General features: G+C 47.1%; 1 protein-coding gene across 1 annotated transcript in view; it reads right to left on the minus strand.

The window, feature by feature from the left end:
* The window catches only part of RIMS4 (regulating synaptic membrane exocytosis 4), a 52,455-nt gene extending 26,562 nt beyond the window's left edge, over positions 1 to 25,893 (minus strand). Inside the window, exon 1 of the mRNA XM_040080104.2 lies at positions 25,597 to 25,893. Coding sequence (XP_039936038.1) covers positions 25,597 to 25,693 — 97 coding nt within the window. The 5' untranslated portion in view covers positions 25,694 to 25,893. The remainder of the gene's footprint in view (positions 1 to 25,596) is intronic.
* Between the last annotated feature and the right edge of the window lie 1,090 nt (positions 25,894 to 26,983).

Consider the following 26,983-nt stretch of genomic DNA (forward strand, 5'->3'; position numbering starts at 1 on the left):
TGAGGTTCCAGGAAGAAAATCAGGAGGGGAGATCAGCTGGATGCTTACTTTTATTTGTTCCTATTGCAAAGCCCTGGAAAATAGAACATTTTTTGTGTTTTCCAAGAAAGTTAGCCCAAGCTTGAGTGAAAAGACTGCATTCCCACTGCTTTTCTTACCCAAGTGTAGCAGTATGGAACAATTCCCATCCAAACACGCTGCGGGGCATCAACCTGGGCAGACTCCGCTCTCTGCATTCACACCTGGGTGCCTCAGCACATGAACTGCCTGCTCTGCTCCAAAATACAAACCTGCACTTATGAAGCATGAAGAACTGCCAGCTCCAGCAAGGGAACACAGAAAAACCCATCTGGCAGAGTCGAGGAAGCCTTCAGAGCTCGCTGTGGATCACGTAGAAAGCAGAGACGGGACAGGACCCAACTGCCTGCAGAGGAGATTTGCCCGGAGCTATCTCCTTTCAGTTCCTGCTGAATCTGCTCTACCCTTGGCTCAAACATACGCTCACAAGCCCTCTCATTTTCCACAGCCACTAACTTCACTCTTTGGTTTTGAGCCCAAGAGTTTTTTCTATCTTTTGTCCTCGTGAAGATCTGCCCCTGAGAAAAGATGAAGCAGGTCATTTTGGGGCTGAAAATGAAGGGAAAACATCAAGCACCCATCTGGATAATATCACCTGCTGAGGTGAGGAATAACACCTTAAGTCCAACAACTGGTCTTTGGCATGTTTATGGGCAAAAAGCAGCAGTGAGATTCTCAGCTCAGCACCCCATCAGACTGCTAAAGCACTGACCACTTCATCTCCTATCTATTTTCAGGTACTCTGAGAGAAGAGTCAGTACATTAACTTCTCCACTTGAAACTTTGTCACTGCATTGTTGTTTCTGAAGTGTTTAAAAAAATACATATATTTTTCTCCTGTTTAGTCAGATGCTGACTCCCTGTGACACGTACTAAGACCTGTGTGCTATGAATCAGTTCTGAGATGAATAAAAATTCCATTGTTCAGCTTCAAAGGAGAAAAAGAGAAGTCTTCCCACAGCCTTGCATGAATACCCAACACCCGTGACAGCCTGGCACACGCTGAGCTGTGGGCTGTCAGGGCGGGCAGCACAGGCCCCTTCACACGGGTGTCTCTGCCCAGAGCAAGCCCTGATGCTCTCCTAAGGGCTGCTTCTGCTGAGGAAAAAAAAATAATAAATAAATAAGTACTGGATTGTCACTTCAGAATGCAGTTTAACGAGATGAACTCAATCTCATCATGCCTGGAAGCCCTGACATCCTGCCAAGCATTCCCCACATCAACATCCTAATGGAGTGTGAATTATGAGCACCTAAAGAGAGGCTGTTTGTACTGTGCTCCAGAACATGCCAGGCTATCATCACAGCCTGAGTAATCCACCAGAATGACAGAAAATGGCTGGGGATAAGCAGGGGCACTAATCAGCCCGTATGCCTCATGCCCCTTGTCCTAGTTTCAGACTCCGACAAAATCACACCCCTTCTTTCCAAATTAAGCACAGAATCTTCATGGGATGGGAAAAAATATTTCAGCGTGTTAATTCTTAATCTGTGGAAGTTAGGTACATTCACAGGGTTAGGAAAGTCCAATCAACTCTTCTTGTGAGAGCCAGAAAAATAGTAAAATTAGCAACTATTTGCATTGATGTTACAGCTACCGACTCCAGCTGAACGCAGAGCAGGGCCAGGCCATGGGAAACCTCTGGAGATGCCAATGAGACACCTCCAAATTCCCACTGCAGCACAGTCCCAATACATCCCAGTGCTGATCCACAAGGCTATTTCAGCACAGAAAAGCTTCCTCTCATGCCAGAGCTCAGACTGGCCTGTCCTCACCCTCAGCAATGGGCGCTGACACCCACGCCCAGAGGTGTGGATGTCAAACCAACTCCCCCCGAACCCAGAGGTTTCTGTTCTTCCCCACCCCTCACCATTAGAAGAGGACCAGAAATCATCCACGGGGTTATTTTCATGAACAGCCTCTGAGGCTGCCCTTCCCTAGCTCCCCCACGACCCAGCTCAAACCCCAACTCCTCAGACTCTTAAAGCAGCATTTTTTCCTCCATTCTGGCCTGACCTGCAGTTTGGTTTAAATCCAACTGCGCCTGTATTTAAGCAAGTCTCCACCCCAGTAGATGTTATCATCTCTTGTAGCTTGGCTGGGGCATGGGTAGAGCATCAATTTTTCTTCCTTTCTTCATGAGCTCCATTTTTATAGTTTAAACATATTTTTTTCCTCCTCCTTTTGAGGTTAAAACCAAATGGTTCCCATGAAGCTATTTTTAATTTTGACCTTTTTGATAATTCTATATGAAAAAATTTAATGGCCAAAATTTTCATTAAAAGTGTCTAAAGAAAAAGTTCTGCAACAAACATGTAGCCAGGAAAATCACTTGGAGATTTTTTTTCCTTCCCTGTCAAAAGACAGAAAGCCAACAGCCAAAAAGGTAAACACATATGTTCCATTGTCAATGACTTTCAAATGGAGTTTTTGACTACCATAAAAATTGTTTAGCTTTTCACTATTAAAAAAGTTGCAGTACCATAACACTAACAAAAACGTTTGGTTCAGGGTATTTCATGGGAACTACTGTGCAGCTAGACACAGCTCTTCAAAATTCTTTCCATGTCTCTATTTTGTTTGCAGCAGGAGGATCCAAATAGCTTCATCTGATGGCTGCTTTTGCATTTTTATTTTTATAAGAAAAATGGAACACACTGCCCCCTTCTCTTCCCCCAATCTGCCAGGCTTTGCAGCAGAGTCTGATTAAGTGAAATGTCCATAGCCATCCAGAAAATTCACTGCTGTAATATTTCTGCAGCAACCTAGCAATGAAACCTGAACACTGCCCTGTCTGCAGCCCAGGTCTCCAGGGAAGGACAAGCACGGAACTGCTGATGCTGCACCAGCTGTCTGGGACATCCCACATCCCAGGACCTTCTTCACCTGCTGCTTTTGTGCTTGGGCAAGGGGTGATGACTTAAAAATGTAATCTTACTGTGATACTTATTGTGCAATAAACCACAGATATACACGTATTCTCACTGCATGGCAGTTAGGGGATTCAGTCTTTCCACTGCAAAAGATTGGATTTTGGGTTGTAAGCCTCACCAAGAGTTAAACTCCCCTCTGACATCAGCCCACCTGCGAAGTCCTGGGGGTCTGCAGTCCAAGTATGTACCAAGTCAAGGAAAATTTAGCTGATGGGCTCAGAGAACATGTACAATTCGCACAGGCAACTAATTTAACTGATTTATTTAAGCTACTACACTGTACTATTTACTCCCGAGAAAGCTGAGGGAAGTGCCACGCATGGAATCAACAACCAGCGGTGCTCTACAGGCTCTCAATTCCAAACTCTTAGAACTCTGCCAGCTACCAAGATGTGGGTATCAGGAAAGCATCAAAGCAGAAAGATGAGTGGCTGGTTAGTGTGCCAGCACCATCCCAGGGCTTTCCTCCTGTGAATTCACAAGGAGAATTAGAGGTCGAGCCAATTTGTGTCCCCGTGGCTGGAAGCCCTCCGGCTAACCAACGTAAGTTGTGAAGGCCAGGTGAGGCTCTCTACTTAATTACAAGAGAGTGGAACCAGAGCGCCCTAATGTCCTAATTCTGCCATCCATCTCACACTATTAATAACTGAGGATGTTGCTTAAGTCCAGGTTCTGAAATATGAATGAGCCTGAGCTGCAGAAAACCTCTTGATTTAGAAAAGGATCACAAAAATGAGGTGAATTCACAAAAAGAAAGCTACTAGAAAGAGCCATTGTAGAGAAGGATGGCACGAGATGAAAGAGCTGCCCTGCCTACGCTTCACTAAGCCAAGAAACTTTGCAGGAGGCTGCTGTGCCCTTCCCGAGCCTGCTGGACCTGCCCGCTCACCAACTGCCCCTCCGGGCAGAGCCCAGCACCAGGCTCTTCATTTGGTCACTTCTGGGAAGCAAGCAGGGGTAAAGTAACTTCAGCAGCTTGTTTGCAAGCTGTGCTTTCCTGCTGCAGAAGAGGACTCAGGCCATGAGCCTCCTGAAGCCACCAAAACCTCCCAGAGGCACTGACACACCTTTCTGTCTCCAGTGGTCTGCTTTCATCCACAGGGGGAATTTTGAACTGACATTAGGTATTGGGCCTCTTCTCCCAGGGGCACTATTTATGTCTCTCTCTATACCCAGATCCATCTTTTCCAGCATTTTTAGAGTCTGCACATCTTGGACTTCTCCCCCAGATTTGGCTGAAACTAGAAAGTATCTCCTACATAGTAATGATGGGAAGAGAGTCAAGACAGCAGCTTAAGCACTGAAGAAATATTTGCCTCCCTCAAAATCACAGCTACTACACTGCAGGGAAAGTTTAGTTTTAGTACAGACAAAATTCAGAGGAAGCAGTTGACAAGGCTGTATCTATTAATGAGATCTCTTCCCTTTTCTTCTGTCCTATTGACACTCTTTTAGGAGCAAGCAGCTCTGTCAAGACCACGTGTGTGTGAGCACAGAGAGCAACAGTCTTGGCACAACGAATGAGTCATGCAACCTTTTGTTCACTCGTTATAAATACAATTAAAAACACAGCCCCATTTCCTTAACAGGCACAAAGCCACAGAACCCTGGAGTCATTCATGAACTATAATCCTGGTGCAGAATTGCATCTGGAACAGCATTTGATTTGTGTTTAGCTTGGGTTATAATTACTTCATCATATTTTCCTTAAGGAAATGAATTATCAAATTCACAAGGAGTTGACTTTAATTATACACACTGCTTAATAACTTGTGTCCATTTGGAAGCAATTATTTGATCCACTGTGGAAGCAGAGAGGGGGGAGCCGATGGCGTGGCTTGCAGAGAAGTTAAACAACTTCAGGCATTGAGTTCCTAATTCCAAACAATCTCACCAGTTATTACAACTACCTGTGTCAGGCTTCACCAAAGGTGCTTTCATGGAATACCTGCAGCAAATGCTGGAGGAAGCAAACCAGCATGTTCTTCCCCTCTAATTGCTTTGACTCACATGGAGACATCCCGTGACAGGTCCATGGCTATGGAGCATCTGTTGTGCCAGGCAAGTACCACAGCCCACCAGAGGTGCACTGAAGAGAACCCTTTTCTTCCCAAATGGTACCAAGAACTGTACAAAATCCCATTTATAGCACACTTGTGGTGCTGAAGGGAGAGCTCAGAGTGACTGCATTTCCCAAAAGCCTGCAAATGGACCTGCTGCACTCATACTGCTTCTCTCACATAGATGCCTCTCCAGGATCAAGGTTCTGGATCAAGTGCTGGGCTCTGTTCGGGTGGAGTGAAAGGAGAGGACCCTGCCCTTCATGACTGTGGGAATTTTACTGCAACATCTCATGACAGCTGGAAGAGAAGGTCAAGCTTCAATGCCCAGAAGCAGGACAGGAGCAATGGCTCCTTATGATGCTAAGTCATTCACGGTGACCAAGAAATCAGTTTGTATCACTGCAAACAGCCCTGCCAATCACACATCATAAATATCTTCAACTGGGGACAAGTCAGGCCGCTACACATGGAAAACACCATCCAATACCAAAAACAGAGGCGCTGGAATTTAACTAGCAGACACCTAAGAAAAAACATTCAAGCAAAATTTTCACAGCCCAAATCCTGAAGAGACACATGCAAGCTCTCCTCCGAGTGACACACTCTCCCACAGACGAACATGGCAGACACATAACTGCCTCCTACATCTGCTTGCTGCATGCACAAAAGCTGCACTCAGATAGAAAGAAACATCCCAGATTACTTGAAGTCCTTTGGGAAATTCAGTTCACCATTTGTCTAGGCAGAGTATTGAGCTTTCAATAGAGGAGAAAAAGCCCTTTGGCCAGAGCTGGAAAATAAACATAACGTGTTCATCTCTGCTGAAAGATACTGCAGAATGTGGGAAGCCAACCAAAATATCATGCCTGGCTGCAGGTTACTGAGGATGGAAGCAAAAAGTCATCAGATTAATACAGATCAATTAATACAGGAGATTAATACACTTTAGGAACAATACCACAATCTCATTTTCTCAATTATCAGCAACTAGATGCAGTAAGAATCAGTCCTTTGTGAAGAAGAGGCACACCAGAGCTCAATTTTGTATTGAACAGAATTTGCATTAATCTCTCACAGTGAGCAACAGCCACGCACCAGCACAGCACCCCGAGGAGCAATGCCTGTTTGCAGCATGGCAGAAAGTTCACCAAAATCCCGTGATCTGTGCCAAATATTTCTGAATGAATTCTGCAGAAGGAGCAAGGATGAACAAAACGCTTTAGAGTGCCCTGCTCATCTCTCTCTACTATGAGAGCAGAAAAGAGAACAGATGAAGAAGCAATTGTGATACAGCCAGCATCAGCCTTGCAGGCAACACTGACAGTTCAGTGACATCAAACACGCATTAAAGGGCAGTGTGTGAGTGGAAAAACAGTTTTAATGTAACCACAAAAGAAAAGTTTGATGGGAATCTCTTTATAAAATGCGCAGGCAACGACTGCCCAACAGTACTGGGAGGAGGTCAGGAGAGGACACCACGCTTACAAAGCACCTGCATCACTGTCACTTCCACCCCTCTGATACCTGCAGGTAACTTTCATGTTTCTGTTCTCAGATTTAACAGCTGGGCTGACACAAGGAAGCCTTGGGATTTCTCAAGATGTTACTGGCAAGGTCAGAGAAGCACAGTCCCCTTCCATCACCGCCTGTGCTCCCAGCGCTCCCTTCCGCTCCGCTGTACAGTAACTGTGCCAGCCACCTGTGCCAGCCACCCACCCCACCAGGCTCCACCCTTCACACTCACTTCAACAGGGAAACAAACAGGAGGAGGTAGGACACACAATTCTGAAAGTGAACTTGAAGGTGAGACCCTCCGTCCCAACCCATTCACAGTCCCTGATCACAAGTCACAATTACAAATCGAGCTCAGGAGTGAAATTACATCCTTTCCTCCTCCTCCTCCTCCTGCCTGCAGAGACAGGAGTTCAGGGCTCTGTTTCCTTGGCAACAAAAAAGAGCATCACAACAGCCTCCTCGCTAGCAAATGACATACAAAAACGTGTCATTTTTTTTTTCTCTCCAGTGTCTTTTAGCACCAGGGAATAAGCCTGAACTCAGAACTCTCCACTCAGCAAGAATGGAAATAGATATCCATTAATGCTATTTAAAATGCAGTATCTTTGGAGCCTTTAAGCTTGCGCAGAGGTAGGTAGCAAGTAAGGGATTTTCATTTACTAAGTTAAGCAAAAAGAAGAAAAAAAAACCAAACCCCAACCCTAACCTTGCTGAAGTCCACCTTTTAAGACAAATTACAGAACTTGAAGAGTTTGGGGAAAAAATGCAGCTCATAAATTTATGTGCTACATTTTATATTCTGTTAATATTCATTTTTGAAAAGCATTAGAAATGAAGATTACAAATTTAATAATGCAACACATGGGAGGAATTATCCTCCTCCCCATATAAAAAAGCAATTTGCTCTTGCCTATAAATTGACTTTCTATTACTGTCATTAAACCAGCATAATGTGCTATAATTAGGGTCTGCCCTGCCACAGCTCTGTGGCAATCCACAGCCAAGAACTCATCATGCCATCTTTAGCAGACATCCTCACGAGGGGACAGGGACAGTGGCACTGCTGAGTATCTCCTCACTGCAGGAGTTTGGGATGCTCATGGACATTTATGAGGAGTCAAAAAGAAATGGGATTAAATCAATGAGGAAAAAATCCAAGAGTAGAGAAAGTCCCTAAGCCACGAGTCAATGGAAGCTGGGCCAGCATCCTGAAGAAGCATCCTAAGAAACCTTGCCATCTCCCTGACTTCCTCCAGATACCTTGACACACACAAAAATCTCTTAGCCCTTCCCTTTTGCCACAGCAGAGAAGCGAGATCACAGACTGCAGTATTTTCCCATCCATTTCCTAAGCCGCTTCCAGGTTCTCCTCCTCTATAATTTGTGCAAAGTGGATGCCCTGCATGGTCTGCTGCAAGCCCTGTCCCACCTGCAGAGTATCTTCCAGTCCCCTCTCCCCACTCAGCATGCTCATGTCTAACTCCACATCTGTCTGGACCACCAGGGATGATTTTGGAATGCCCATGAGAACCTTCTGAGCAGCAAAAGCATTAAAATCTATATTCAGTAGTTTCCTCAAACAGGCAACTACATTTAAACAGCTCAACTGAAAGAGCATTAAAAGTGTGCTGGCAGGTATCTACTGTCCCATTTCCCCAGCTCTTCCTCCATCTTTAAGTTACTGATGAGTTGTGACACATCGAAATAACAGAAATCGCAGTAACAGAAACCTCTTTGCCACTTCTCGGCACTAGCACCATTCCTCTATTTCACCAGCCATGTACCTAAACAGCTAGATGTTAATTCTGTCATCTGCCTGGGTTTTTTAACTGTTTTCACTCATATTTTATACAGCAGGCAGCTGGAAGACTTGCTCGCATCTCAGTTACTTCTGGAACAAATCTGAGCAACTAGCACGGAGGAGTGAGTTGACAGCATCTGCTGATGGTTTTTGCCCTTCCTTTGCTCATGAATTGTCCGGTGTTTCAAAAGAAAAGCAGCTGGTACTGGTTCAAGATTACCAAGGTATCGGTGGTCAGTGCACACCCCAGCAGGTCTGTGCCTGAGGAAGCAGGTTGGCAGGCACTGCTCCTTCAAGCACCGCTGGCCAGCTTTGACAAGATGTGCCCTTTGACAAGTCAGTTCTTAAGATTGCTGGATGACAGTTCACTTAAAAACTTCTCATTTACTCAAATATTCATTCAAAGGAGCTTAATGGTTTGGAAGGAACACGAAGGGGACTTGTGATAACCGAAGCGAACCCATTTGCAAGTCTGACACATGCACAGAAAGCACTTTGCACTCTCTACCAAAGCCTGGTTTAGTTTCCCTGCTGAAGCAATTTTTAGGTCAGAACATGTGCAGATGTTTGGAGGTCTGTGCTTTGCCCTTGGCCTGCTTTAGAGAAGGATGTAACATTTTGCTTCTGCTCCAACTGCACATTTTCATCAGAGAAACCACAAGGCCACACAATTTGAAGTCACTACTGAATTTGATTCCTCTGGATCCGTGAATGACTAGCACATCCTCTTTCTATCACATAAGCTATATTCCTGATTGAATTGTCCTCCTGTTGTATCCATTCTCCTTAGAAATCTCCCTTTATGAAGCATGACTTGGCTCTTCTAAACATTACACAATATTTGTCTTTCCCATGTATTTTCTGCTACAGATACATGACTTCCCCATATTTTACTGTCATATGGAACAGCTTTCCCTTTCAATAGTCACAGCTGCTTAATGAATTCAAAGTGTGACATTTTGTTTTCCACGGTGAGGTGTGTGAGAGATGTAAACCATGCCTGAGAGATGAACTAGAAAACACACCATGCCTGAGAGATGAACTAGAAAACACAGAGGGCACTGAGCCCTTCCCACCAGCCAGACACAGCGCTCTCAACAGCACTCACTGCACCCTGCAAAACTCAGCTTCACTCAATTAATTGACAGACTTCCCTAAACAAATCAAAATGTCAACTTCAGGAAGTATATACAAGCTTCTATACACAACACAGTTTCACAATCCCCAAAGAGATCCTCTCGTGCTTGATACTTTATGTGCTATCCCACCTGGACACTTGGATGCTTTGCTCAAACAACAGTTCCAGGATCCAAGGGGATTCAAAGCCTCGAAAGACTTCCCAGAGCACTGCACAATTTCCTCTGATGTCGCCCACACGGGAGGCTACAAATTGGCACCAGTGGTTGTCAACACTTTGTTTTGATCTTCTGGCAAACAAATCCACCCTCTGAAATGTTTGCAGGATGCCGAGATAAAAAGCAGCAATGAATAAAACCCAAAGAAGTTTGAAGGGTTTATTTTTACCAAGTAATCAATACCTTCTGGCAGTCTTCCTCCAGCTCTAATAATACCAGTGAGGACAGTGACCCTTGGCTGGTTTTGTACACTGCTCTACAAACGTTATCTAATTAACCATCACAATCCACTCCCAGAAAAAGAAAGCATGATCTGAAGTTCTTCTACAAGGAGAGAGAGAGAGAGAGAGAGAATGAGTGTTGGGAAGGGCTGCTGATAACAAGGTTATAGTTTGGGAGTTCCAGCTCTTGTATATCCAAGCTCCAGGGAAATGGTGTGGTTTTCACTCAATCTGTGCTCAGCACAACCCTTGGTCTCACTCAGCTGTGAGAAAGCACTAGGACAGTGTCCGAGCCAACTCATTAATAAATCAAATGACAATAAAGCAGTCGGAGGGAGACAAATTACTGAAATCAAAGCAACTTAGTGCTCAGACACAAAACTAAACTCTGTAAACTTGGAACTACTGAACACGGAGCTTGATTTTCCTCAGAACAGCTTTACTGACATGCTGCAAACTGCTAGTCCAGTCCACCCACCCCACAGCTCAGAAGAGGATTCAGCATTTCAGAGGGGTGGTGATACCTTGATGCTGATCATCAATATCAAAGATGGAAGAGGAATCTCATGTCATCAAGACAACCACAAAAGCATCTAAGGGGATGCTCACCTAAACCAAGTCTAAGAAACAGGTCTAAATCCGGAGTCAGCATATGTGTCAATATAAATCCAGGTCTGGATTCTTTCAAACAGTATTTTTTTATTACTTTGGGGCAGCCATTACAGAGTCACAATATTTAGTCAACCTTTTACTTCTACAGTCATTAATCATGCACCATTTAACTACTGGTTTGTCATTTACTCTCTTAATCCTTTTCAAATCCTTCTGCTTATTTTCACATCTTTTTTCAATCCCATTCTATGTGTCTTGCTAATTACACTCCTTAACTGTCATAGGCTGTTTCAACAGACATGTTGAGCCAGACGTGGTTTGATCACTTGCTGTGTTATGTGCCCAATGAATCGTTTGCCGTTGAGATGTTTAAAATATAAACAGTGTTACTGGAAGATGATCGATTGTACTTAATTTTCTGGACAGCTGCCTATAACTCCAGGGAGGAAGGGCAAATGACCATTTAACGATGTGCTCAAACCCAAGATTTCCAACCTTCTAAAGAAGAACAATCAAAAGGGCTTCCATCTTCCCAAAATAAGGAATTTTGCCTCCTTGGTGGACAGTATTGCTTTCAAAGGAACGTTATTTGCAGTTCTGCTGTTTCCTGAGCCAACCTTTCCTACCAGTCTCAGATGACTCCATCTCCAGAAGTCAGCACACGACAGCCTAAGAGTCACAGGCCATTAAAAGTATGGTCACACCCAAATGAGAGATGCCAAAACCTGATGGCAGATGAATGAGACAGAGCAGACATCACCTGAAAACTTAAAGAAAAGGGAATTATTCATGTCCAAAAGGAAAAGAGGAAAAGAAGAGGTACTGTGACATACATGGGAAAGATGGAACTGAGGGAAGTAGGTGGCCAATCATGATGAAACAACTCTCAGAAATACCCATAGCACTGGAAATGTCAGCCCAGCTTTACACATCCACACATTCACTTCCAGTGACAAGCCTGACTACGCAACTTGACACGGAGCAAATGGCACCCTGAACACTTCCTCTCCTGAATCTCAGTCTTCACTCCACTTCTACAACCATGTCCTGACCTGCTGTGCTGGGGACACAAACCTTAAAACCACATGTGTAATGAAGAGACGAGTTTACGAAGAGCCTGGAAGAGTAACCAACTCATTCAGCCCAGAGGAGAGCTAACAGAGGCAGGAGAGGGCCATTATATGCCATCATTGTTAGCTACTAATTTGGTACCTTCAAAGATAGGAAGAACTGAACGCTTCCTTCTCTTCCACACCCATCTCCTCAGACACGGATATCAGCCCACACCGAGGAAAGAGCGCAAAGCTCAGAGGGGAGCAGAACTCCCTGCACTTGGTACACCTTGGAGAGTTCTGTCTAGGCATGGTTTGCCACACCCACTGAAGCCAAAATGTGCAGCTAAAACAGGTGAAGGCACAAATACCTTCCCAGACATCATCAGCACGATGCGGAAAGGTTGTGCAGCTTTCACGTGCCACGAAAAACGCCATGGACACCATAATCCCCAAATACACTCACATCACGCAACCCTTAGATCAGCAGCTCCTAATTAATTCAGAGTGTGGATCAGTCCTCAAACACCTTTTGCTATCACTAAGACCTACTGAAAGTGATGAAGAGGAATCATTATGCATAACACCCTCAAGAACTTGCTGTAAACACATTTGGCAGCACGGGGAGGTTCCTTTATGGCATAATCCATTTTTATGTACACCTAATATTTTCAGGTTTTCAACTGATTGTCAAGAGTGTTTGTAGAGGCTGTTAATGAATCTCACTGCTAAAAGCAGTTACAATTCTGTAGCTATTAATACAACGTGACATCAGTTATATCAGCTTCCGAGTGAATCACAGTTTGCAATCTTGTAGGTGTTCGATAGCTGTTGTCACATCGAAATAGAACATTGTTAAATATACTCCAAGTCTGTCCTAGTTCCGCAGCTCTTTCCCCCCTTTCTGCACTGCAGCCTTAGTGGACTGAACACCTGCAGGTCTGAAGAACTAAGCAGAGGAATGTCAAGAGGAAAAAACAGCTTGACTGTTAGACCGCTCGGATGAGCAAGTTTTAAAATGTTCACTTTTGACTGCAATTTCCTCTCAAGTCTGATGACTGTAAGAGGTTAAAAGAACAGGTCATCAAATCTCTTACGATGTCTAAACCCTCTAAGATGCAAAGCTTCTTCTTTTTTTTTTTTTTTTCCCCTCTTTGTAAACTTAAATAAAGGGCTGATAATCTTTCTGGACATAGTAATTTAGCATTAAAGCAGGCAAAAACCAGTTTTCAAACCATTAACTGAGTATCAGATGCCAAATGCTGCTTTAATCTGCGTAACTGACATTCACAGAACACTCCTGTCTTTGTCAGCTTGCATATAAAAGCACATTTTTAATAAAACTGGCATAAGCCTGTGAAGTTTTTAATATTTTGCTCAGTGAAACATTTTCAGACCATCATGAATGTTGTCCCTGCTTCAGGATTCAACCTCCCACCAACATTTTTCATGCAGGTAGTACCTTGTATGGGCAATCTTTGGACACCCAGCCCTAGAGCTCCAGATCAAAGATGTGTTAGAAAATATACAGCTTTCTAGATTTCAGTAAATTAAACAAAAATATGGCTTGAAATAAGACTTCCTGATTTTTACAGTCACTCTGTCCAACAAGCTCGCTGCCTTTCTGCAGCAGACAGCTGCAGTGAACAGGCTGTGAAAACAGTCGAATTCACCAAATAAAATGGACTGTGGATAATTTGCCTGGTATTATTCCTAGAGCAACAAGCCAGATTTTGCCTCAACTGATCATGCAATATTTCACAGAGTGTTTTAGTAGGTAAGCCAGGCAGTACTGAGACAGAAATAGAAAAATATTGAAATAGGGCCCACACGATGCCAGGTTTAGAGGCACTTGGCTTGGACTGGGTCTTGGGAAAAACTGAGTTTAGGACATAGCAACGTCTCCTGTGCAGGAGCAGTAAAAGTGTTTCTGCAGAGAATGAGCAGCCAGGTCACAGGAACAGACCTACTCCTATTACTAGGCAGATGCCAGGAATTCAGTGGAAACAGATGAAAAACAAGTTTATAGAATGATTAACTTGGGACTCTGGCACAACTCAAAGCAGAGCACTGGGAGAGCTGAGAATTATTGTTGTGAAACAGTTCAGAAGTGGGTCCAGACAAACAGATACGACTGAGAAATCAAATTCTGCTCCTTCCCCTAGCCTCAACAGATACTTTCTCAAACCTCACACTTACCCTCTCAGACCCTTTAGACCAGATGTGAAGATCACAAGTTCTGGGTTTTATCACATATGATCCCTTTATGCTGTAGCACCACTGTGTGAAAACAGCTTTGTTGTGTAGCCACATACCTTGAATTGCACATCCACAGCCTGTACACACTGGGTAGGCAAATCCCTAGTTAAACACCTCTTTGCCTCTGCCATCTGCAGAATCTTCACATGCACAATAACTAACCCCAGATCCTCCCTCTCCTGCTCTAACAAAATACCAAGCAGAAATGAGAAACGTGCACTGGTGGAAGGTCCACAGGCTGCCATACAGGAAACATCTCCACCTTCGTTATTTCTTGCCAAGGCTCTAGCTTATATTGAGAACAGCTTTCCCTAAGTCAAGAGAAAAGAGCCAATATACGTGTGAAAAAACCCCATGATGCTATTTTTGGAATATTTTACCTGGCAAAAATACAGAAATATAGGAAGACAAGGAGAAAATAAACCTTGGGGAATACTGAAAGCCCTGGCGGGACACAAGAGGTATCAGGAAAAAACTGGAATATTTTTAGGCAGGCCCAAAACACCGATCAAGACATGATGAAACCTCCAGGTAGCCATGGAGGAAACTCCACCCAAAGGGGTGAGGCAGCTGTCCAAAACCAGCCCCACAGCCAGCTGTGCCTGGGGCAGCTGATGGCTCCTGCTAAGGAAGGGGAGGAGGGAGCAGACCACTGCAGGCTGCACATGGACATCAGCCACAGGCTTTCTCTGGGCTGAAAGGACTGGCCCAAAACAAGACCAGAGCGTCTTTGCAACTCGAGCGATGTCAGAGCTGCCTGATAGGAGTGTGGGTGCCTCTGACGCCAGGCAGGACACAGCTACTGCAGCGACCATCTGATGGAGGGAAAGCTGCTTCCTCAGCGCAGCACAAAGCAAATCCAGGTGCTTTTGACCCCAAACATGACCATGAGAGCGCTGCTACGCTAAAAGAAGGAATCATTGCCTTACTTAAGCCACCCAAGTGAGAGTGTCTCTTCCACCCTCAGCCCCATAACTGAACAAACCCGTATGATCCCGTACCACAGCACTCCTCGGGGCCCCAGATGGAGGAGGAAAGTACATCGACAGCGTGCGCTGACACCGCAGTACGAGAGCGGGTGTCATGGGATGCTAACGTTGCCATGGAAATGTCCTCACAGCGCGTAACATTTTGACACCGTCTGTTTTGCGAGCGGCGGCACCGATGTGGCAGCCTGCAAAGCCAGGAGGAAGCGGCCGCTCGGGTTTCGCCACGCTCCTTACGGCAGCCAACTCAAACTGTCCGGGCATTGGAGTTTGACCAATCTGGCAGCTCCGCTTCCCAAAGTGCACGAGGAGGCTTTTAACAGAACCCGTTCCATAAATCACCCTGATTGAACAGGCGCTGTCTGCCAGGCTGAGCGCTGGCCTGCACGCCCGCTTTGGGCACCGCCTGCCCTGCTTTCCGGCGTTTCCAGCGCTCGCCCCACAACCGCCCTGACCTGCAGAACCCCAGGGACGGTCCAGCCCTGCTCCAGCCGGCTCTGCACAACCAGAGCAGCCTCAGCCCCACACTCGCAGAGCTGTGCGGTGATTTGCTGAACTGCCAAAAGCAGACACAGCCCCAAATCCTGGAAATATACTTCCCTCTAGCCACCCCCCCGGCTCTCGCTAGCTCAGTTATTCAGGGGGTTTAGGGAAATATATTTCAGAGAGACAGAATAAAGATTTCAAAAGAGTGGCTCTCACCTCCAGGCTTCCGTCCAAGCTTTATTCTCGATGTGATGTTCCAGGAGCCCGAGAAGAGAGCGAATAGGAAAAGACAGACGTTTATCTAGTTTTGGGCCAAGGAAAGATGTTGGCCCTGAGCCAATAGGGTCAGGAGTAGGTACGAAAGGGAAGAATGGTTAAACTACATAGCACAGGCTTCAGGGGGATTCTGAGGGAAAAAAACATTCCTCAGAGGAACACAACAAAATCCCATTCGCTTTCAACAAATACCAGAGACAAAAACTCACAGGCATTTTTGAAAAAGCCCAACTTTGCACATTTAACATTTAGAACAAGTACTGACTCTTGTAGAAACTGCTCATGGCAGAACGCTTGTTTTTATCGCAAGGTACACTGGATAATGCAATCTAAGCCTTTCCTCTTTACTTACATTAAACAAAAATCCTGTTATCTGGAGCAGATGTACTGTGGACTATGTGATCCACAAATGCAGATGTGGGGGACCAACCCACACAAAAATGCCTGGGGTTTTGGCAAACATACTAAATTCACCACTGAAATGCAACAGCAGGTTGTGACAGCAATTCCTGCAATTCCTTCTGGATTCAAGGTATCTGGGGGAAAACAGAATACTGACAAGCTTCAAAAGTTAGTCTGGAACACTGTCTACCCTTACTGTGAATTTAATTTAAACTGCTATAAAGGTGGAAGGGCTCTGCAGAAGTGGTGCAGAGCAGCTGCTCTAATCCCACAGGCCACTGGTGAGATCTCATGACAGGAGACAGCAGGGCTTCAGCCAGAGGGACAGCAGCACAACCTGAATGTAAGGGACAGGGAAAGTTACTGGGCCTGAGCTGTGATGGTATTTTCAGGAATTAATCAACTACAACAGCTGAAAATCCAGCAGGCATTAGAAAGGAAGCGCCTTCTCTTTTCTCCTTCTGAAAATCTGATTAAAACACAAATAAGGATATAAAGCAACCACCTCAAAATCTTGAGTTAAGGTTTCTTAACTTTTCACTGGAGCTGTGATGACATGCATAAAATACAAGAAAGGAAAGGTAAATAGTAAAATAAAAGAAAAAAACCAAAAAAAAAAAAACCACCCACACAATCCTCCCAGGATGCTGAGAAGTGCTAAACAGGGAGCTGGATTTACAACAGGGAAAAAAAAAAATCTTAATCTTCTTAGACATCTTGGCTGCAACACAATTAACATGTTTTCCATCCACGTGGCAGGATACATTCCCTGCTAACTGTAAATATGCATACTGCTGGTGGGCAGCTGGCAAAAGTCCCGCACCGCTGGGAAACTGTCACCACCGGGAAACTGTCACCACTGGGAGATGTCAGCCTCATCCACACTGCCCAGGGAGCTGAGCGAGGGCCAGCCTGGCCCCACGCTCCTGTCCCTCGGTGACACTGCTGCTCCCTTGCTAAGGTGGGTCATTCTGCAAGCCTGAGCCCACCAGAGGATGGTCAGCTCCAGAGAAGGACACAGCCACATGTTCCTTGGGCAGAGAGACCATAACCTCCTAAATCAGTCACCAATGTCAAGCACAGTAAGAACCACTATTATCCTCATTGCAGCTGCTAACTGTGAATGACATCCTGGCTCTCCCTCGACCTGAGTGTCACGGAATGAAGTGATGAGAAGGTGCCTGATAAAACAGGCCACTCTGGATGCACGGAAAGCAAAGGTTTTCAAGGATGCTGCACTTCGTCCATGGATCCTCAGTTACAAAGCATCTCCTCCAGCTCCCCAAATAATCCACAAACATTGCTGTATTCCTGGAGCCCAGGGGATAAAGCATCTTATCACAAACATTTACCCCACTTCCCAATCCCACAAATATCCCATAAGCACGGGTCTTGCTAAACAACAGATACTGAATTCAGACCAATACCCATGGGATAAAATAGCTCAACCCTCCAAATCAACACAAGGAAAACCACTAAAGGCACGTGTAAAAAATAGTAATTTCAGAGCACTAAAAAAATTAACATACAAATGCCAGAAAGGGAATGAGTAACCCACAGCACTCATGCTGGGAATGATCTGGAAAACAGCATGGATCATAGCCTGAGTGTTAGCCAGGAGCAAGAGCGTGTATTTACAGGAATACTGCATACAAAGTGTGGAAACAGATACTCCTCACTGCAAGGGGCCAGACAGCAACCAGGGCATTGTCCACACTGCTCCTCCTGCACAATCCCAAGTCCAGCAAGAAGACCAACTTGGGAAACTGCTTTATGCAAAAAAACCCCAACAAAATAACAACAACAACAACAACAACAAAACCCAAAAAAACCCACCCCCACACAGAACAAACAAACCAAGACACCCAACGAAAACAAAACTATCCATCATGTTTCTTTGGTCCAAACATCAAAAGGAGGAAGAGAGATGCCAGGCAGCAATGGCTGTCATTACAGTCATTTTTCCTGGCCTGGAATTACTGGCACAAGGAGGAACAGTTCTGTGATGTGAAGAGTTGCTTTGAAAAGAGCAGTGATCAACTGCTTCCCATGTTGCTGGGAGCAATGCAATAGCAATCCACTATTTCCATTCAGATTTAAGCTAAATTTTAGGGTAAACTATCCTTCTGATTAGGAATAGATTAGTTACTTGGGGAACAGATAAAGTGATCCCCCTACCTCCATATTTGCAAGAATAAGGACACAGATAATAGCTAAAGTTCCTCTTAGTCATAAAACAGTTTTGAGAAAAAGGTTTCATTTACCTCTGTACATGGTGTACTCTCCAAATTGTTGAGCACTCAAACGTTTTAGACTGGTTTCTGCAAGGCTGCATGAGTGCTTTGTGGTTTGGACAAAGCTGATATAACACCTGATGGCATGAAGGTGGAACATTATCCATCTCAGTGATTTAACTGTGGCTGCATTTGACTAAAAGGTAGGGCTACAGACCTTGCTGTACCCCTGTGTGGTGAGGCTGTATCAGGGCTACTCAGCCTTTACAAGTGTGCTGTTTTGCAAAAGCAAAGCCCAAGGTACAACTTAAATACAGATTTCAAGGCAAGCATGGTTTGACAGAAAGCAGAGAGTGCCTAATTTGTGTGTCATCAGCAGATGACTTAAGCAATGGCACAATGATGGATCATTGTGTTGCAGAACCCCAATCGTGACACGTGTTGCCATACACTACAGCATCCTCCCAGAAAATAAAACCAAACCCCAAAGGAACATCATTTGGATAGATGGGATATTCAAAATGTGTCGAACACTTCTGCAGAGGAGCAGAAATCCTTATTCAAGTATGCTAATGGCGGTTCTCAACAGATGTCTGTGGGAGAGAGGAGGAGACGGCAGGGCTGAGAGTCTCCAGTGAGTCAGGTCTCACTGCCCCACCAAAACCATCGACGACTTACAGACCATTTCCTAAATTAAACTGTTCACATTTCTAATCTAACTGAAGGCATTTAAATATAAGCAAATAGTGCTCCAGAAAACAATTGCACAGATAAATTATTCCTCAAAACAGCTACTCCAATCAAACTTAATTCTTCCCTACACAAAGCAGATCCACACATTCTGTCAAACAGAAATGTTGAAGCAAAGTAGTTACAGCATTTCACAACTTGTCCTGACGCAAGAATCTGACAGGACAAAGATAATTTTCTTTTGCCTGGAGAACAGAGTGCTTTTGAATTAATAAATGTTGCATTAGAATTAACTGCACATGAAATAGAAGCAGTAAGAAAACAGTGTCTCCTAGATAGAAAGCTTTCCAGGGACAGATTCTTCTATTCGGAAATCAATTGACAGCAGAGTAAGAGAAAGAGATACGCTTTTCCTGTGGCTGGCAGTGATCACATATAACCCACCCTCAACAACTCCAGCACACACTACTGGAATTCAGCATCATCCTCTGAACGATGGCCTCTGAATCAGGCCGCCTTCGAGGGAAGGAGACACAAAGTTGTGCTCCGCGTGGCTGCAAGTGCGCGCTGCAAAAGCTGAGGGGACAGCACAGAGCCACCACCACGGCCCACGACCCCATCCACACCCCTCTCCCCTGTAAATCCACACCCAGACAAGCACCAAGGAAACTCCCAGGCAGCACTCTGTGGCGCAGCGCTTGAGACCCCTGGGCTAGCCGCTGCCGCTCTTCCTCGCGCCGTACATCAGCGCTTCTGGCAATTCCGAACACGGCACAGGTGGATGCTGCAGGCTGGGGCGTGCTGGAGGACTCTGCGGGACGCCCCATGGGACACAGGAGCGGGAAGCAGCTGGTGGCCCAGGAAGGCAGGCTGGCACGCTGAGCGCTGACCGATGCCACGTCACCCCTCCCCGTGCTCGCCCATCTGTCCCACCGTCCCCATCTGCTGGGTTCTGCCACGGACCGCGAGCGCCCTGGGACTGACGCTGACATTTTGCTTTGCCTTTCCACAGGCACAGCATGAACTTGGCCCAGGACCACGGCTCTCACGTGCAGCCACAACACCGAGAGCAATGCAAACAAGGACAAGGTTTCGAATCCCTTGCTCCTACTGCTGACTCATCCTCAGGGCTCCTGCTCTGCTCCAGTCTCCCACCAAAGACAAAACCCGTTGTCTGTAACTGCGATCCTCTGCTCACACGTGCAGCAGCAGGGCCTGAGAGCAAAAAGCTGCCTCCAGTGCACAGGGCAGGTAAGGAACAGCAAGGATTGTTCAGCTTTACCTGACCAGGTGAATGCACGGTGTAAGAATCACTCACTGGATTTAGGATCTGGATTAATTCATAACTGAGTCTGGGATCACCAGCCTCTGCAGATCTTATCAGCATCTTCTTCCAGGCTGCTGGTCCCTTTCATACTCTTCTGTCTGATGGAAGACTGATTTGACAGCAGCTCTTCCAGAGCTGTTCTCATTTTTTATTTCACCTTAACCCATTTATGAAACAAACATGTTTACCGAGAGCGAGAATGTGCCCAGCGGGGAGAGAGGTATTTCTTACAATCACTAAGATAACCTACAGCCAAAGATACACTCCTCTCTGGGCAAGAAGAGGGAAAAGCCCTGGATTTTGCTGCCTCCTGCACCAACCAAGAGAGCTGGCACCCATGGGGTAATGGGTAATGCACAGCCAGGTGAGTTCTAGGGGCTATCTTTGCAGGGTTACAGGGATAAATTATCCTTTCATTTCTAAAAGATTGGGAAAAAAAAAAAAAAAAACCTAACATTCCAGATGGACAAATTTCCTGTTTTCTGTGTATCTGCCACATGAACATGGTTACGTACCTTACAAATAACTAACAAAACTGGCTAGAGGCTTACAGAGCTCCAAAAATTAACTTTGGATGAAGAAAAACCAAAGTAAGCACAAAAAGTACTTAACGCACTTGGGCTATATTTAAAAAAAAAAAGTAAAAATGGACTAGTTAAGTCTTGAATCATAATTTTCTTTTAAACCATATGTACCCCAATACAGTGCTGCAGCTGAGAAATATCCATGGCAACATGAAAACACACAGAGGGGCTCTCTATTAAATAGCTTTGTAAGGCTTTAATGTTTGAAATTATAGAGAAGGTCAACGCTTAAAATTATGAGGAAGTTCAATAGATAAAACCCAAACAAAAGAATATTCTAAACTAAACATCCACAGCCCCTTCTTACACCCCAGCAGTTTCAATGTTTTTTATAAATCCATTAAATTAGTATTTCACATACTTTCTCTTCAAAGCAATTGATCGTAACACAGTGCCTCTGCCAGTACTTTATAATGTGTGAAAGCAGCAGCCTGGGCTGAATTTTATCTCTAATTCAACTCTTTTCTGAATGAGCAGCTGACACGAGGAAGGCTCACTGTCAGTATCTAGGAGACATTTTGACTTTGGAAACCATTTTCTTTCTGCCAGACACTTGGTCCAGCTGGCTGAGACACGATTTGATTCTCCTGTCTTGCAGCCAGGACAGGGGTCTGCCAAGCTGGACAGTCGCTGTGCTGAGGTCCTGACCAGGGAGGGGACACTCACAAGTCCCTCACAGCTGCCCTGTACCTTCCCCTGCTTCCTGACCAGAGCAGCCCTGCTCTTCACCCTTGTGCGTGTAAGGAACCGTGTGTAGATGCTCAAGCTGGATCTGCATTCCAGGGCAGCTGTATTTGCAGTGTGGCCCACAGCTACAGTTCCACACTTCCAAACCTGCTTCCCTGTCAGGGCGTGCTTCAGATGCCTTCTGCCAGTGCAAGAAGGCGTCCTTCCCAAGAAAACCAGGATGGAGGATGAAAGGAGCACTACAGTGTCTCACCCACTTGGGCCACAGCACAGCTGGGGCACACACCCAGACCCGAGAAGTGCTGCTGGGTCCTGCAGTTTAGGCACAAGAAAGGAAACCCCATCCCTTTCCAGTGACTGTTTGCATTTCCCTACCTGTCTTGCTTTAGGTGTAGCTCTTGTCCTCTGTAGTGCTCGTCTGGAAGCTCTCTCCCCTCCAGAGCTGAGCACTGCTTCTGACTTCCCAACTCCCAGCAGGTTCCCCACTGCTACACCAACTGTCCCAGCTACTCAAACCACCTCCTCTCTCCTGCTCAAAGCTTGCTTCTTCTGCACGTGCAGCTCTACGTCAGTTGTTGTTACTCTCTACAAAATCCTTACTTTCTGTTCTGCTTTAGCCAGAACATTCCTCATATTCCACACAAGGAGCAAGATGGTTCTCCTCCACACCATTAACCTTAAGGATGACCTTCATCCTCAGCTGGGGAGGGCTGTGCTAAGACCACCATTCAGTCAAAGGGGGATGTCACACACCCCATCCCTTCAGTTTTAGTTATGAGCTGCACCCAGGTGCACCACAAGCTGCCTACAAGGCAGGTGCCCACAGTCATCGTGGATCCTGCCACTTGGCAGTTCAGTTCTCAGCAGTTTGGTTCCTTCTGATATGTTCCCACAGGAATATCAGCATTCCAAACGGTTGATTCCAGCCAAGACCAAGCGCATGGCAGCTCCTCGGAACAGCTAAGATTTGTGTTCACAAGGTTTGTGTCAGAAACAGGCATTCCAGAAATGTGCCCACAAAGAGTGCATGACTGACTTTTACCTCTTCTTGCTCTACTACTCCATAACCGACATGTAGGATAGACATTTGCATAAGTTAAACCAACAATTATTCTGATAATAACTGCAGTTTAAAAATCCTTAAACTTCACTGACATTGCTGGGGACCTCAGTGGAGCAAAGACAGTGGCACTCAGCCAGCAGGAAGGCCAGCAACATTACCATGCTGAGATCAAAAGAGTTATTAACCCCGAGTCCTTGAACTACTGAGTGCATTTTGGCTATTTCAAAGCCCCACTGCAACTTCCTGGCAAAAAAAAGCTCCGCATTTGCTCCGAGCATCTTCTTTGTAGAGGCAGCTGAGGAATGAAAAGGGTATTAGAACACTGAAGTCCACATCCGCCTCTTTGGAGAGACACACGGGCATGACATATCTGAAACTCCATCACCCCCATGCTCTGGAAGCACTCACATGCGATCCTGTCTCTTGCTCCAAGCCCTGTTGCTTTCCTGCCTCCACTGGCTGCTTGCTTCTGCACACTAAGAGATCATCTGCACCCAGTTCCCCGCCCAGAACTCTGTCCAGGCACACTGCAGGTGTACCAGGCAAAGGAATTGTGGAAGAGGAGGAGAGTCTTCTCACCTTATGTCCACAAGGCAGACAGCAAAGAAGAACAGAAGAGCCATGGCAGAAAAGGAAACAGCGTACAAGTAGAAGTATATTCTGAATTTTTCATAAGCAGAGTCATTTTTCCAGACTAAAAGGGTGAAATACTGGAAGCCAGAGGTATTGTTACTGCTGCTTAAACGTGGCCACAGCTCTCAGCACATCTGTAAATTTCCTTTTAGGCTCCTTTGATACAACCCACCCATAGTAACTTAAATGAAACACCACAAGAATTTTTCCTGTTTGTAGCTATAAGCTATCATGAGGCTGTTTTTCCTCTTTCAGAGGAAAACGTCAGATTTCCTTTAAGTTTGGCCATTTATCAGCTCTTCTCCTTTTTCTGTAGGATGGCTATTCTCTTAAAGATGTGGTTCTCAGCTTCAGACAAAATGGATGATGTGTCTGTTTGAAATAGGATTGTTTACTTTGTCAATGCCCCTGGGATCAATTTCATTTTTTTTCTGCCACCTCCTACAGAGAACATCTTGCCAAGTGCAGTATTCATCTCCCTGAATGAGCTATCGAGATCTATTTTTTTGACAGAAATCATGCTGCAACCCAAACTGGTCAGAATCTCTCACAATTTCAGAAGCATGCATGGGTATGAATAATACAGAATCTTATCTGTCACAATTTCAGCATTTCTCTTATAATTTCTCTTTCAAGTCATCTATTTGCTTGAGAAAATTATACACCTGTAGTTTTAACACCAGAAGTAGAAAGCAGCACACGTTCCTCCTGGCTGGCTGCTCGTATGTGTCTGAACACACACTCACAGCCACGAAATACAGGAGCAACGCTGCAACATCTCCATCGCACTGAATCCACCCTGAGCAGATTCACTAATGAGACAACTCATACAGGCAAGATCTGCTCACAAGCTGCTGGAGAATGAGGCCCTAATTCTATATTTATTTAATTCAGAGACGAGTCCTTGTGTTGTATTAAGAGCAGCTTATTATTACATTCATGCCTGAACATTCACCAGGTGTGAATAAATACAATCCAGCACAAAAGTGGGTTTTTTTAAGCGCTGGAAGAGGAAGCATTCACCTAAACTATCACTTTGCTCAGAGCAGGAGGGGCTGGACGCCAGGGAATGAAATGCTGTCCCAGGTATTATGTTGGGCTCTCATACTTGAGCATGTCTCACTATCAATCATTCCTGAAGCAACAGCGCTGAGACTTCCCAAAGCTCCCGTTATTGTCTCGTATGCTCCTCGGCATTCGAACCACATCTGAAGAGCAAACAAATCGTCAGCAAAATTTTTAGACAAAAATCTGAAAAACTACATCTGTTGGAGGAGACAATCCTCTGCCTGCCACCCCTGCATGATGCTGATGACAAGTCCAGGTTAATCACACCGATGATGAATTGATTCTTACGTCAACTCCTTTAAAAACAACATCGTTACAGGTGTAGCAGCTGGCGGGCTGATGTATTCCTGCTGGCATCTGCACATCTTGAGATGAGCCACTAGACAAAGGAGCATGCCGGCATTTTGAGGGATGCAACCATGACAGTCGGTGTTAAAATACCTCTTAGTTATCAACTTTCATTATTTGCCACTCACAAGGTTCAGTCTCTGGTGCAGTGTGCACTGGGAAAAGCAGCCCTCATCTCCCGGGGAGCCACCGGGAATGGACAGAGCGCTCTCCGACCGCTCTCCATCCACTCCCGCACACCTCTCCCTACCCAGGCAGCGCCTGTGCTGCCCTCTCCTCCCAGCACCTTCTCCAGCACCCACCACCCTTCCCCTCCCGTTCATCCCAATGCCTTTCCTACTGTTCCCTACCAGTGCAGTTCTTTAAGCTTGGTCTCATTTTATGACTACCGCCAACTCTCTGAAGCCAGAAAGGTCTTCCTGATGCCGGCAAAAAAAATCACTGCATCCATTCTGAAAGGCCTTTGTTACGGGATTTACATTGCTCTCATTTAAACTGAATCCCTTTATTGCCCTCTCCAAAAGCAGTGCGGTGTACGGCGCTAACAACCCCTGGGAACAATTATCCCGAGAGCTGATGGTGTATAAATCAGAGTGGACACACCATCCGGCAGAACGGACGCCTTCCCCGAGCGCTGCCCTTCATTCACCCAGGGGAGGATGGAGCGTGGGAGCCGCTCCATTTGCAAATAAACCCGTGTTTCCCATCGATTAGCGGTCGGAGCGTGGCTCACCGCCGGAACACATCCCCAGTTTTAACCTCCTCAGGCACACGCATCCCCTCGCCAGCGCTCCCCAGCACCCCTCGCACACCCGCCGGGACGAACCCCCTGCCCCCCGAGCCCCCGGCGGGGCCGCGGATAGCGCTCACCGCCGCACGGCCACCCCCGGCCCCGAGCGCCGCCCGCCCCGGGCCCCCGTACCCGCGTCCTCCTCGTCGAAGCTGTTCATGCAGGGGAAGTAGATGGCCAGGGCCTCGAAGGAGGCGGAGAGGCTGAGGCGGCTCTGCGACCGCTCCATGAAGAGCCCGGGGCCGGGGGCGCCGCCGGGGGTCTCGCCCGCGGCCGCGGGCGGCTTGGCGAGCTTGGCCGCCCCATTCTTCACTCGGAGCACGGCCCGCGGCGTCTTGGCGGCGGCGGAGCCGCGCTGAGGCGGCGGGGAGAGGAGAGGAGAGGCGAGCGGAGGAGAGGAGAAGAGAGGAGAAGCGGGCGCGGCAGACGGCAGCGCGGAGCGGAGCGCAGCCACCTGCTGCCGCCCGGCCCTGCGCACCGCCCGCCCCCGGCACGGCCCCAGCGCCGCCAATCGCGGCCCGAGGGCGGGACGGGCCCCGGCACCGCCGGCTGCCTTCCCCGCCCGGCCCGAGCCCGGGATGTGCTCGCCTCGTCCGAGCCCCGGGGATGTGCTCGTCTTCCTTGCCCTGCCCGAGCCCGGGATGTGCTCGCCTTGTCCGAGCCCCGGGGATGTGCTCGCCTTCCCCGCCCTGCCCGAGCCCGGGATGTGCTCGCCTTGTCCGAGCCCCGGGGATGTGCTCGCCTGCCCCGAGCCCCGGGGATGTGCTCGCCTTCCTTGCCCTGCCCGAGCCCGGGGATGTGCTCGCCTGCCCCGAGCCCCGGGGATGTGCTCGCCTTCCCCGCCCTGCCCGAGCCCCGGGGATGTGCTCGCCTTCCCCGCCCTGCCCGAGCCCCGGGGATGTGCTCGCCTTCCCCGCCCTGCCCGAGCCCGGGGATGTGCTCGCCTGCCCCGAGCCCCGGGGATGTGCTCGCCTGCCCCGAGCCCCGGGGATGTGCTCGCCTGCCCCGAGCCCCGGGGATGTGCTCGCCTGCCCCGAGCCCCGGGATGTGCTCGCCTGCCCCGAGCCCCGGGGATGTGCTCGCCTGCCCCGAGCCCCGGGGATGTGCTCGTCTTCCTTGCCCTGCCCGAGCCCGGGGATGTGCTCGCCTTGTCCGAGCCCCGGGGCTGTGCTCGCCTTCCCCGCCCTGCCCGAGCCCCGGGATGTGCTCGCCTTGTCCGAGCCCCGGGGATGTGCTCGCCTTCGCCTTCTCCGCCCTGCCCGAGCCCGGGGATGTGCTCGCCTTCCCCTTCCCCGAGCCCCGGGGATGTGCTCGCCCTCCCCGGGCCGGAGAAGATCCTTTGCCTGCCGAACACAGAGATAACGCGGGTGGTATGTTTGCTTGTGAGTTGGTCTGAGAAAGTGAAATAGACAGAGGGAGAGATGCGGGAGGAAGAGCGTGGTCCTGGTTTTGATCTCGCCGAGTGGAACGGTAAAAAACAGCCTTGAAGCTTTCAGGAGTAGAACCTTGAAGCTTTCTA

Source organism: Hirundo rustica, chromosome 16 (genome assembly GCF_015227805.2).
Source record: "Hirundo rustica isolate bHirRus1 chromosome 16, bHirRus1.pri.v3, whole genome shotgun sequence".
Lineage (NCBI taxonomy): Eukaryota > Metazoa > Chordata > Aves > Passeriformes > Hirundinidae > Hirundo > Hirundo rustica.